The 12,184-nt window shown below is 53.1% G+C and overlaps 1 protein-coding gene across 10 annotated transcripts in view; it reads left to right on the top strand.

The window, feature by feature from the left end:
- QTGAL (queuosine-tRNA galactosyltransferase) overlaps positions 1 to 12,184 on the top strand; it is a 100,954-nt gene that overhangs the window by 45,300 nt on the left and 43,470 nt on the right. For 9 of the 10 annotated variants that reach the window (XM_040456757.1, XM_040456755.1, XM_040456762.1 and 6 more), the window contains 2 exons: positions 1,658 to 1,723; positions 11,082 to 11,177. In XM_040456757.1, coding sequence (XP_040312691.1) covers positions 1,658 to 1,723; positions 11,082 to 11,177 — 162 coding nt within the window. The remainder of the gene's footprint in view (positions 1 to 1,657; positions 1,724 to 11,081; positions 11,178 to 12,184) is intronic. The other variant, XM_040456758.1, reaches the window with a different exon arrangement.

Raw genomic sequence — 12,184 nt, 5'->3', positions numbered from 1 at the left:
ACACACACACACACACACACACACACACACACACACACACACACACACACAAATTGACCTTGCTTTCTGCCGTAGAGGGAGATCTTCTTGTGGCTGGTGGCAACTTTGATTTGCAGGCAGCACGTCCCATCCTTGGCTTCTGTCTGCCTCTAGCTCTTGCCTGACCATGGCCCTGGCCATCCCCAGGAGCCCATAGCCATACTCTCCCAGGGCCATTCTCACTCAGAAGCTACTTAATTTGAAGCTCCAGGTTTCTTTGAACTACAAAATTCTTTGACTAGATGAGCTTGTTTCTACCTAATATTATTGTGGTCAGAAAGGAAACAGCATTTCATTCTGAATTAATGTTATTTTTATAATACATCAAAATCCTTTGCCCTAGGCTGCCGAGAATGTTGTTTCTTAACTGGGTATCATTGTGGAACTTCAGCCAGTCTGGGGACCTTGCACACTCTCAGGCAAACATGTGTGGAGGTTTCTGAGCCCTCCCTCCTGTGCACTGTGGGGTCAGGACTGTGTATCCACCCCTTAGGCTTCTCTCCTTTGCATCTCAAATACCAGCTGACTTTTGTTAAAACCAGCTCCTGGTGTTGGGCACCAGCTGTGAACTCTGTGGACCTTGACCAGAATGGGGCCTTTTGCAGGACACGAAAAGTGATGCAGATCATGGCCACCAGCAGAAACACATCTGAGCTTGTTTATTAAAATAGCACATGGCTTTTCTTGTGTAATAAAGACCTTTTCATTCATCCCATCAGCAAGTTTTTCTTCTTTCAAAATGGTCTCGGGAGAACAAGGAGCTTCTCTGTGACCTACAGGCCAGTGTGTGCTCTGAAATCATGGGGTACCTGTCGTGTTGCTCGGTTTGGGGGCTTCTTTGCTCCTTGCGTTTCTCCTGGAATTTCTAAGCTAATTGTCAGTGGGTGTGTTAGCTGTCTTCAGTATTCTGTATACTTGCAGGGGTTGACTTTATTCAGACACCCTGGGGGTGATTCTAGTTCAGGAAGGTGGTGGAATGTTCTTGAGAGACAGGAATTTCTGGGCAGTTTTGGTTTTAGCAAATATTGGTTTCTCAGTTAATCCCATGTTCAAATTTTAACCCTGGCATGTAATTGCTGTGAGACCTTGGGTGAAATACATAGCCTTTCCAAGCCTTGTTTTCGTTGGCTACAAAACAGGGATAATTTTAGCTGCCCTGCCTTCAACTATACAAGATTGTAATTAAAAAATAAAAAAAAAGTATATGTGAGCGTTTTGTAACTGGTGAAGTAATCGAAAATATAATTCAGTCTTGAGCGGACATTTCATTTGTTCTACAAGTATTTCTGTAGGCCAACTTCTAGAAAGTTGGGCTGGTCCAACTTCTAGAAAGGCATACAAGATGCCCCTTCCCAGTGTTGCGGGGCCTGTGTCTTAGGGATGTGTATCCTCAGATCGCTGGACGAGGCCAAGTGCCCTCTGGAGTGCTTGCACATGGCAGTGTGCGAGCCATCGTGGGGACTGCCAGCATCTCCCTGCCAACTAACAGGGTTCCTGGTCCCATGGGTAGCATCTGCATTGCCTGTTCCCGGCTCTTGCCCATTTTGCTGTTGGCTTTTCTATCTGTTTCTTTCTTGTTTGTGGGTTATGTGAGTTTAAACTGTGTTCTTTGCCTCAGGATGACGTCATGATGCCTCAGAGGGTGAGATTGCAACTGGAAGCTGCTGCCCAACACCCGACAAGTGTAAGTCTAGGCATCTGTCCCTGGTGCATGTGTGTCCTGTGTCTGTTCCCAATGCGTGTGAGTCCTGGCATCTGTCCTTACATGTGAGTCCTGATGTCTGTCCCTAATACGGGTGAGTCCTGGCATGTGTCCCTGATGTGTATGAGTCTTGGCATCTGTCCCTGATGAGTGTGAATCCTGACGTCTGTCCCTGAATGTGAGTCCTGGCATCTGTCCTGAATGTGAGACCTGGTGTCTGTCCCTGAGTGTGTCTTGTGTCTGTCCTCAAGTGTGAGTCCTCTGCCTGTCCCTGAGTGTGAGTCCTACCTCTGTCTCTGACATGTGTGAGCCCTGTGTTTGTCCCCGAGTGTGAGTCCTGCATCTGTCTCTGAGTTGTTGTCCACTTTGATGAAAGTGATGTCGCGGCTGTTTGCATTAAGGCTCTTCTTTAGGCTACGACTGCCCCATCAGAGCATGAGCAGTGGCTCTTAGATCTCTAGACACTCAAGGCTGTTTTCCTGCGCACACAGGGCTTCTCGGTTTGGTTTTATTTTCATGAGTATTTCTGACGCCGTGTGTAGAAGCACACACTGTGTCAGCAGCTTACAGGGTTATTCTTACTACCTATAAGTCCTCAGACTACAGTTCTCAACTTCAGAAGGGCTTCCCAGTTGTCCTCCATGAGCCAGGACCATCTTCCTGGGTACTCGTGGGGTGAGGGCCTCATTTCCTGACCGGAAGCCCCGTGTAGGGGAGGTGTCACCTGCCCACGTGGACCTGAAGGGCATCACAGACCCAGGGGCACTTGCCTCTGTATAGCTCCAGCCTGGTGGCTGATCCCAGAGCCTACGTCTGACTCTAGCACCCACTGCTTAAACGTCTGTGCCGAAGTTTTAGTGAAAATGTCTGAATTACTGTGATGATCACTGATTTTAGAAATCGTCAAACAGAAGGGTCTGCAGGACTGCTTAAACCAGCTTCCGTGCCATCTACCCAGTGGGCAGCCTCCCTCCTGCCCCCAACTCCAGGTTCTGCTCCCTCTGCCACAGTGCTGGATCGGCACCTGCACTGAAGCTTCTCCAGCATCACGGGCACACGACGAGCCCCCAGGGATCTGATTCTGGGCATCAAGGGGGGCCTGAGCTCAGCATTTCTCATAGGCTCTGGGTGCCGGAGGGCTCAGGCTGTCCCCAGGCCATCCCCAGGCCGTGTGTAGGGCAGGGCAGGGCTCAGCAAGCCATCCTCAGCAAACCTGAACGGTGTGAGGGACTGTGAGGGGCTCAAAAGTGCACAAGATAAAATTTCCCAAGGAGCTTGAACGACTTTTGTGCATCCAGATGAATAAATTCTCTTCCAGCAGTTCTTTGTTTTGGAGCTTTGAATTCAGTGCACGGACTTTCTGCTTCTAAAGAAATTCAGTACCCTGTGCTTTCGTCTCCAGCTGCCCAGCCCCACACATGACTCTGTGACTCAGGGTCTTGGGCTGCAGGCACCTGGTCTGCCCTGTAAACACGTGCGCATGCTCCCCTCAAGGGGCTCTCACTCAGCTTGATGCTGAAGATCCTCAGTCCCTGAAGTGTAACTGCACTTACATTGCTTAAAATGACACATTTTTAATGTAAACATGTCCTTGAAATATACCTGGAAGAAGATAAAAAATGGCCCCTCAGCTGCATCTTGAGAAGCTACTACAGTGCTCCTCAGGCTGGAAGCTTCCGGAAGGTGGGATGCATAGGAGGTTTGAAAGTGCCCAGTTGCGCTCCTTCATTGAGAAGTGACCTCTCGGCTGGCATAGTGTCTTGGGGGCCACTGTGCGTCCTGGGGTCCTGACAGCAGGGGTGTGATGTCACTGGCTGGTGAAACCAGGCAGGCAGGGAGCCAGCACCCACAGCTTCCTCATGACCGCTCCCTGCTTGAATGGGACCAGCCGTGTCCTCCAGGAAGTCAGCTGGTCGCAGGTCTGAGTCATGGCTGCAAAACCCCTTCCTGGCAGCACACAGGTGATGTTTGAGGAACTGTAGGGTTAGGCTCCCAAGTGGGCACAAAACTGACCATGACAGACAGGAGGTTGCTTGTGGCCAGTGCTGCCTACGTCCGAGCCAGACCCCAGAGCACAAAGGAAGTGGGAGACAGTGCAGTGTTTGAGGGCGTGAAAGCCAGGGTGTGCGAGGCACACCTTCGTAGGTGCTGTGGGGCTTGCACATGGTTCTGCAGCATTCACCAGATCCTGACAGGAAACAGGGGTCGGCCAAGTGTTAGAACCACGGCTATGTACAAATACAGATTTCGTAGCAATCAGCTACCACAGACCCCAGGAGATGCTTGCTAAAAGTTTACACAGACTCTTGAATCTCTGATGCTTTCTAGCTGGAAAGATGTCAGAAAGATGCTCTGACATACAGTGTCAACAGGTTACGGCTTCTCCTGAAAGCCCCCAGGGGTGGTGGCCCAGCACTGAGCCCTCGCCCCTCAGCAAGCATCCTGTGAGGCTAATGGCAGGTGCTTGTGCCGTGGTGGGCAGCCGTCCTGAGATGCCACATCTCTTAGAGTGATGCTCACGTGGTAGGGGTTTAAAATATGCTCTGCATTAAAACTTCTGAAGAGTTTGTCACCAGTGTTGATGACTTAGAGAGTGAGATTTGTTCTCCATACTGTAGAAATCAAACACATTTTGCTTCGTTAATGGAATGGTTTAGGGTGGTTCTTCACGCATAGGTGCAAATGGATTGCCAAGTCTTGGGACACATAAGGGATTTGGGGAAAATGCACACTGTCATTTTGTCTTAATTAAAACATTAGTTTGCATTTTTATAGGTTTTATAAAGTTCTAGGTTAGAGTTTTCCTTGTTAACTTCATAAATTTACTCGATGTTGTGTTCCCACGTTCAGGAGAAGCTGCTTGCTCCTGCTGCGTGTCTATCCCAGCTCCAAGGAGAGGCCAAGTGGCGGGAGTGGTTGCTTCTGTGTGGAGCGTAGACCGGGATGCCATACTCTTGTTGCCCCAGAGCAAAATCAGCAGAGTTGTTGCTGTGGGGCTGATTTTTGTGTTTTTTTTTTAAGTTTATTTATTTTGAAAGAGCGACTGGGGGAGGGGCAGAGAGGGAGAGAGAGAGAATCCCAAGCAGTCTCTTTGCTGACAGTGTGGAGCCTGATGTGGGGCCTGAACCACAAACTGCGAGATGATGACCTGAGCCAAAACCAAGAGTCGGACCCCAGGTGCCCCAGGGGTTTTTTGTTTTGTTTTAAAATCATGACTTACAAAAATCCTAATTTGCAGTTGCTGGTTGGTTATGTCAATTATGTTGTAGTTTGTTTGGAAAAATGAAACGAGTTCTAAGGGTATACTTGTCCTTAGTCATTTTTTTAAGGTCATTTACAAGAAAACCATATAATTATGAAGCAAAGGCCCTCGGTGACAGTTTCCATAAACTGAGCCATTGCATATTTACTGCAGAACTTTTGGGGTGTCTGATGTTGGGTGCCATGGGGCAGCTCCCAGGATAACATTTACCCACCTGCTTACTGGACACTGCCGAGCAGAGATCAGCTCTGGGATGGGTGTTGGGGTGAGTCAGGGGAGCCGCTGTCTCTGGCCTGGGCCTTCCCTGTGGGGTCTCCCGTGCAGGAGTGCAGAGAGGGAGAGCGGTAGGGTTAGGGTTAGGGTACATAGTTTCAGGAAGGTGGAAAGAGGTGAGGCAGCCCCACAGGAGAAGTGGGGGCCCCTTGCACAGGTGTGTGCACCTTACAGCTTCTGGATGCAGCACTGTTGATGGCTCCTCCACTGTGGCCTGGGACAGTTGGGCCCCTGCAAGCTGGTGGCGGGACTTCCTACCTCCCCGAATTGCTGTGTCTCCAGGGGGCTTGGAGGATTCAGAGGTGAATCCTGGCCTTGCTCTGTTAGCAGCAAGCTGGTGAGCATCCTGTCTGGTGGACACAGAGTTGTGGGAAAGCTGGGGAGTGGGGGGTGGCAGGCTCCTCTGTCCTCCAGGTGAGGGGGCCGTGGGGGCCATGGTCCCTCTGTCCTTCCAACACGCGCACCCTCTGCTCAGCACGCCCTCAGCCCACCCTAGAAGAGTGGCTTCTGCTGGCTCTTTTCCCCACAGGAGCCTGCAGTAACAACTCACTGAATGATACCACTGCATAGGAGGGCCACCTGAGCCCATGTCCCAGGAGCCACACGGGCACCTGAAGAGGGAGCACGGTCACTTCAAACAGGACAGGGTGTAGTTTGCCCTGACACGTGGGTTGCGAGACGGTAGACCCACTGTTGGCATCTGTGTGCCCCACAAAGCCCACAGTAGGTGCCATTCCTGATTCTGGTTTAGCACTTCGGGAGCGAGTGCCCCCTGGACGCCCCGTGGTGGCTGAGAGAAGGTTTGCTCAGCCTGGCCCCACAGTCCACCCTCTGCCTCACAGTGCACAGGACTGGCTGGGGACCCCTGGTCTGCAGTGCAGATGGGGTGTGAGAGCCTCAGCGTCTGCAGCTGGCCCTGGACGAGGCCCATGGGGAAGGGCCTGCTGCCCACCGGGGACAGGCCTTGGTGCTGGTCTGGTGTTTATACAGCATCAGCAGAAGACGGTGGGGGTGGGGGGGGTCGCAAGGACCCAATGGAATTCAGGTGGGAAGCCCGAGAGGTCAGGGACCGGAGACAATTGAGAGGTGGGGGTGGAGGCAGCTCATGTCCCACAGTTGGGGGCTTCGCGGGGTAAAAACCACATAACCGAGCATGCTTTCCTTCACGCGTGCTGCACGTTTATGTGACCGTCACACCTGAGTCTCGTGAGTGTGGCCTGTGTACACCCCAGCCATGGCTGATACTTAGTGCTCTCGAGACACTAGCACGCCTGTGTTTGTGGCGCCACGGGCCCCCAGCCAGGGCTCTGCATGTGTGTGAGCCTCACGGGCTTGACTCCTAGTTGTGAATGTTGTCCAGGTAATTGGAAGTTGACCTAAAAGTAAAGTTTGGTTTTTTTCTAACCATCCAGCTGTCATCCATGAGTCACAGGGAGTGGGTCCCCCACAGCCAGCTTCTCTGGGTGGAGCAGGTCGGGTCTCCCCTGGACCCTGTATCTGCCCTCTTTTCTGACCAGCGTCCCACACACACTTCCGGAAGCCAGGTCTGCTCGGGTGACAGTGGAGCCCACGGCCGGCGGGGTGACGGCGTAGACTCTTCCAGCTTTGCCACAGTGATATGTGCAGGCATTCCTTCCTCCACAGGCCACCCCTGGCACGCCTGCCACCACTTCTCACCACCGCAGCCTGTGCCCAGCGCGACAGCCCTGTTTCTTAAAGTTCCAGAGAACAACAGCACGGCCCCTCGTCTTCCTGCGTGCTGGTCATCCTGGCACGTGGCCGGAAGGTGGCTCCGGCGGGGGGCAGGGCAGATGAAGCCGGCGCTTCTGCCGGGTGTTATCTTCCTTGGACTTGGGTGTCACCGACACTCAGTGTTGCACTAGTTCCAGGTGTTCGCACACGTCTGTGGTCTGTGCCTCGTGCTGTGCTCACCGCGAGCTCAGCTGCGTCTGTCCCGATGCAACACGGTTCCCACGCCACCGACTGCATCCCACGCCGCCGCGCATCCGCCGCACACACTGACGCACACACTGACGCACAGCCTACAGCACGGCCTCCTGTCTCCAAGTCCCTTTCAGACCGACCAGGGTCTTCACAGAAGGCGCCAGATTTTGGCCTCGTCTGTTCCTTGCCAGCCAGCCAGCTGGCCGTGGGCTTGATGAGGTGACCATTATTCAAGCGTCCAGACGTAGTGGTGTGCAAGCCCCCCAGTTACCACGCGCACAGACACCGCGGGTCTGGACCTCAGAAAGGGCTTTGCTCTCGGTGGGCCTCAGCTGTGGGCGGGGTGGGGGTGGGGCTGAGGCCTTGGTGGCTACTGGTGGCCGCGTGGCTTCCTCACTGCTTGGCAGCTGCGTCCAAAAACAAGATCCTAAGAGATTAGACTGGAGGCTGTGTTGTCTTGGTATCCCTTTGACCCCCCCCTCCCCACCTCCCGGGTTCAGGGGGAGGGACGTAGATCCCAGGCTTGGTGGGCGCCAGTCAGGCCAAGGGCAGGCAGAGCGGTTGGACAACTACCTCCATTCTGCGTCCAGTAACCTTCTTTACTTTCTGACCTTTTTTCCCAGCCAAACTGCTGGATCTGAGACGCCCCCATATAAGCTCAGAAAGTTTCAAGAGCGTTTGTAGGGACCACACTCCAGGATCCCCTGCCATCTGCCCGGTTGGCAGCACATGCTCTCAGAGGAACCGGCCCACACCTCTCCAGAGCCTTACTCTAGCGGCTACTCTTAGGTGTGTGGCAGGAGGCAGTGCATCCCCAAAGCCAGCACGCGCCCTTGGGTTCATTCAGCCTGTGCTTACTGAGCACCGCCTGTATACAGGGCATTGTGCTAGGCTCCTGTCACAGCGGCTCTGCCCCAGGGCATGTGAGTCTCGCGGCACGTGGAACATTGAGCATATGTTGTACTCGGTCACCGGAGACGTCTCACGCCAGCCCTCCTGCTTTGGAGGCGGGGGGTTGGCTCAGGAGAAGAGCTTGGTGTCACGCTACAGACACGTCTTCAGGAAGAAAAGGTTTCCCGTGGTTTCTGTTCTGTGGGCCAGGCCACTTTGTTTTCAGAAAGTGTTAAGGCACACAGAAGTACCCTCCTCTTCATCTATAGGTGCTCTCACCATGGAAGGCAGATGTCACCTCACCCACCCTCTTTCTCCATGTGAGACTCCACCCCACTTGGCTCTAGCCTTCATCAGAAGCCAGCATCTGGGCAAAGGGCTCACCGTGGAAGCAGCGTGAGCACCCGCGAGCCCACAAGAGCCTCGTCCGGCTGGACACAAGCGCTGGGAGTGGGCTGCTATGCGCCTGGCCCGTTTGTCACCCCTAGCAGCTGCTCAGGACGCAGCAGGCGTGGGGCGTGGGTCTGTGGCATCTGTGTGTGGAAGTTAAGCCCCTGTATCCATGTGTGAGCACAACTCTGAACAAGATTTCTACTTCACAGCTTTTTTAAATTATTATTTTGAGAGAGAAAGAGGGACAACATGAGCGGGGGAAGTGCAGGGAGAGAGGGAGAGAGAGAATCCCAAGCAGGCTCTGTGCTGTAAGCATGGGGCCCAACTTGGGGCTCAAACCCACAAACTGATCAGAACCTGAGCTGAAACCAGGAGCCAGACGCTTCACTGACTGAGCCATCCAGGTGCCTCTCTACCTCACAGCTTTGGATCATTTTCCCTTTTTTCTCCCAGAATCTTTTCTGCTCAACAATCAGATGCAAAGCCAGTCTTGACAAGACCAAAAAATAGATACAATAGACACAGAAGTACATCTGGGTCAGATCAGGCCCTGGGGAGTCAGGAGCTGTTCTAACACACCTGTCTTCAGTGCGTGGTTCTGGAAGGAGGGGACAAGCTCTGTGGGAAGTATGGGAAAAGCACATGCATCTGTGGCCAAGGGTGTTTTATCCCCATTAGAAAATGGACAAGAGACATCTTACCAAAGAGGATGGACGGGAGCACATAAGCCACAGAAAGAGGGTCAGCCATCAGGAAACAAGGTTAGAACGGTGATGAGGGTCACCGCAGACCCGTTGGAAGGGCTGAAACCGAAGCCACAGCCACGCCAGAGGCCGGTGAGGATGTGAGAGCACTTGGTCACTCACACACAGCTGGTGAAGCCATTGTGGAAAACAGTTTGACACTTTCTTAGCAAATTAAACATACAAATACTGTACAACCTGGCAGTCATACTCATGGGCATTTACCCCAGAGAAATGAGGACACGTTCGCACAAAACCCTGTACGTGAATGTTCGTTGCGGAATGCTAGTAACAGCCCACATGTCCCGTAGTGTCTGTACTGTGCAGTGTTTTTCAGCCAAACAAGGAAAAACTGTTGTTGCACACAACAGCCTGGACGAGTCTCCAGAAAATTAGGGAGCGGAAAATAAGCCAATCACAAAAGGCTACACACTGTATGATTCTGTTGATTAAACGTTCTTGGAAAGACAGAATTACAGCATTGGAATAACAGATCAGCACTGCCACTTACAGAGAGGGGGTGTGGCTGTGAAGCTGCAAGCGTTCCCTTTGCCGGTGGTAACTTGCAGTGGTTTTTCAAGATTGTTACTGTTGGAGACACTGTGTAAAAGATACACAGGATCTCTCTCAATTATTGCTACTACCTGTGAATCTACTGTTTTCTCAAAAAAAAGTTTTAAAAAGCCCATCAGCAAAAAATGGCAAGCAAGCAAAAACTTTCTCAAAGCTCTTCATTAGCACTTCCGCATTAATATAAATTAGTCACTCTGCATAAGTGCTATAGAGAGCAAGATGTAAGAAATTCAAATATCGTGGTGGAACTTTGGCTAATTTCTTAATAAGGAGGCTGATACGGGTCTCAGCAACCACTGTAAGGTGGAGAGAGCAGAGTCTGGGGCCAGCCATTAGCACCCTTACAGGAGCTCTTTGAGCCTCAGCAAGGGGCAGGCCCTGTGCTGCCCAACGTCCTCCCTTGAAGGGGGCTCCCTCCTGCAGTGCCAGACTCAGATGCCTGCAGTGGGGACCAGCCTCTTCCCACAACTGACTCTGACTCTGGAGGACTGGACCCTTCGCACAGCAGTCATAGACCTATTTCAACATCCTGCAGGCAGACACTTAAACAAAAGTGCAGATGGTGTCCCTAGGTTTCAAGCTCTGTTGGAGGGGCGAACCGGGGCTGCTGGGGGCCAGGGGTGCCGAAGCAGGGATGTGCACAGGGAGTCATGTTGTCCCCCAGAGGAGGCAGGGCCAGGCTTCGAGGACCAAGGGTAGGAGCAGTGGTAAGAAAATGGTACATTATGGGAAGGGTGTTGCACTGCAGAACCAGGATTCCTTCTGGGATGGGGAGGGCCTGTCTGCTGGTACCCTCGGACTCTTGTTTATTGAGAGGTTACTGCCTTCGGGAAGGCTGAGTCACGAACATTATGGAGAAATGGGACCGTTTGGATTTCCTGCCCAGGAAGCTGCAGCAGAACCTTCTCATGTCTGCTGCAGTTCGGGCTCAAGAAAAAGTTTCTGGAAGCACCTGGATGTCCGACCTTGTGTACAGGTCATTGTAACTTGAACGCGTTAAGGGGGAAGGGTTATCTGTGATGGTTCCAACCCAGAGTAGTTTAACGGGTGCTGCTGGAACTGTTCGGTGTGGGGTCCGCCCGGAACTCTGCACTGAGTGGGTGCCCTCCCTCTCCCCTTTACTCCCAGAAGTTTTCCCCGATCTAGTGTGGGGTCTCAGTTCCCCGCTGGCTGTGCACGCTTACACCAGGTGAGACATGTAGACAGGCGTGTGCGCACGCGAGCTCACAGTGACTTTGTTAAGTTCTGTTTCGTTTCACAGATTGTAGGTTGCCAGGTGAGGAGAGACCCTCCCAACTCCACTGAGCGATACACAAGGTGGATCAACCAGCTAGCGCCAGACCAGCTTCTCACTCAGGTACTCCTGCCCTCGTCTGGGAACCCACCTGTGTTTGCCCACCTCCTGAGTGTGGCCTGGCAGACACACACTGGAGATATTGGAGAGGGGGACAGTGATTCAGAGGAGCCTGGCCTGGGAGGGAGCTGGAGCCAGCTGGCAGGTCTGAAGGCCTGGCTGGAGCCTGGGGAGGGTGCAGGTACAGCCCAGCCACACAGGCCCAGGTGGACAGGGCGGGAGGGGGGCAGGGATGGGGCCAGGCTGTGGGAGGGAAGAGGTATCCAGGAAAGGCCATCCCCAAGGCAGGGTGCACTGGAGCAGGGCAGTGTGAGGGAGAGAGTGTCTGGGTGGCCCAGAAACCACCTGTGAGGGTGGGGTGGCTCAGAGAGGAGGCAGGAACAGGTACTCTGGTCCCAGCTTTGGGTCTGCCAGATGCTGGAATCACTGGGTTTTGCTTTTAAATACTGTTTCCTCACACACACACACACACACACACACAGAAGGTGCTTTTGCTTTTAGATTTTCTTGTCACATTTTGAGAACATTCCATGAATGGATAGTTACACACACCAGTGGTTAAAGGCCCAGAGAAGCTAATTTGTGTTTTAGTTGCTCCTAAAGCTGAACAGGCAGGAGAAGGAGCCAGTGTTTGGGTCCTGTGTGGCCTGCATGCTCCACTCAAGTGATGCGGGGGCCTGGAGGCAGGAGCTCACAGATGTTTAGGTGCCTGCAGAGGCTTGGCCGTGGGCTGGGGGCAGTGGAGTCCACACTGTGTCTGGAGGCTTCCTGGCTGGAACGGAGAGTGTCCCCTCGCATGTGGAGTGTGCAGGGGCTGCTGTTCCGAGCCTGGCAGTGCACATGGCCTTCTCCCCTCCAGCTGGTAAGGGCCTAAGGGCATGGCACAGCTCGAAGCAGCAAAAGTCCATGATGCAGAGTCGCTGAAACCATGGAGGTCTGGTTGCAGACTTACAGGGTGTGTAAGCATCACTACACGTGTGGAGAAGCGGCAGGAGGTCTGTGGTCCCTGC

Source organism: Herpailurus yagouaroundi, unplaced genomic scaffold, assembly GCF_014898765.1.
Source record: "Herpailurus yagouaroundi ecotype Mexico unplaced genomic scaffold, PumYag 217, whole genome shotgun sequence".
NCBI classification, from domain to species: domain Eukaryota; kingdom Metazoa; phylum Chordata; class Mammalia; order Carnivora; family Felidae; genus Herpailurus; species Herpailurus yagouaroundi.
This window is presented reverse-complemented; position numbering and strand designations above follow the sequence as displayed.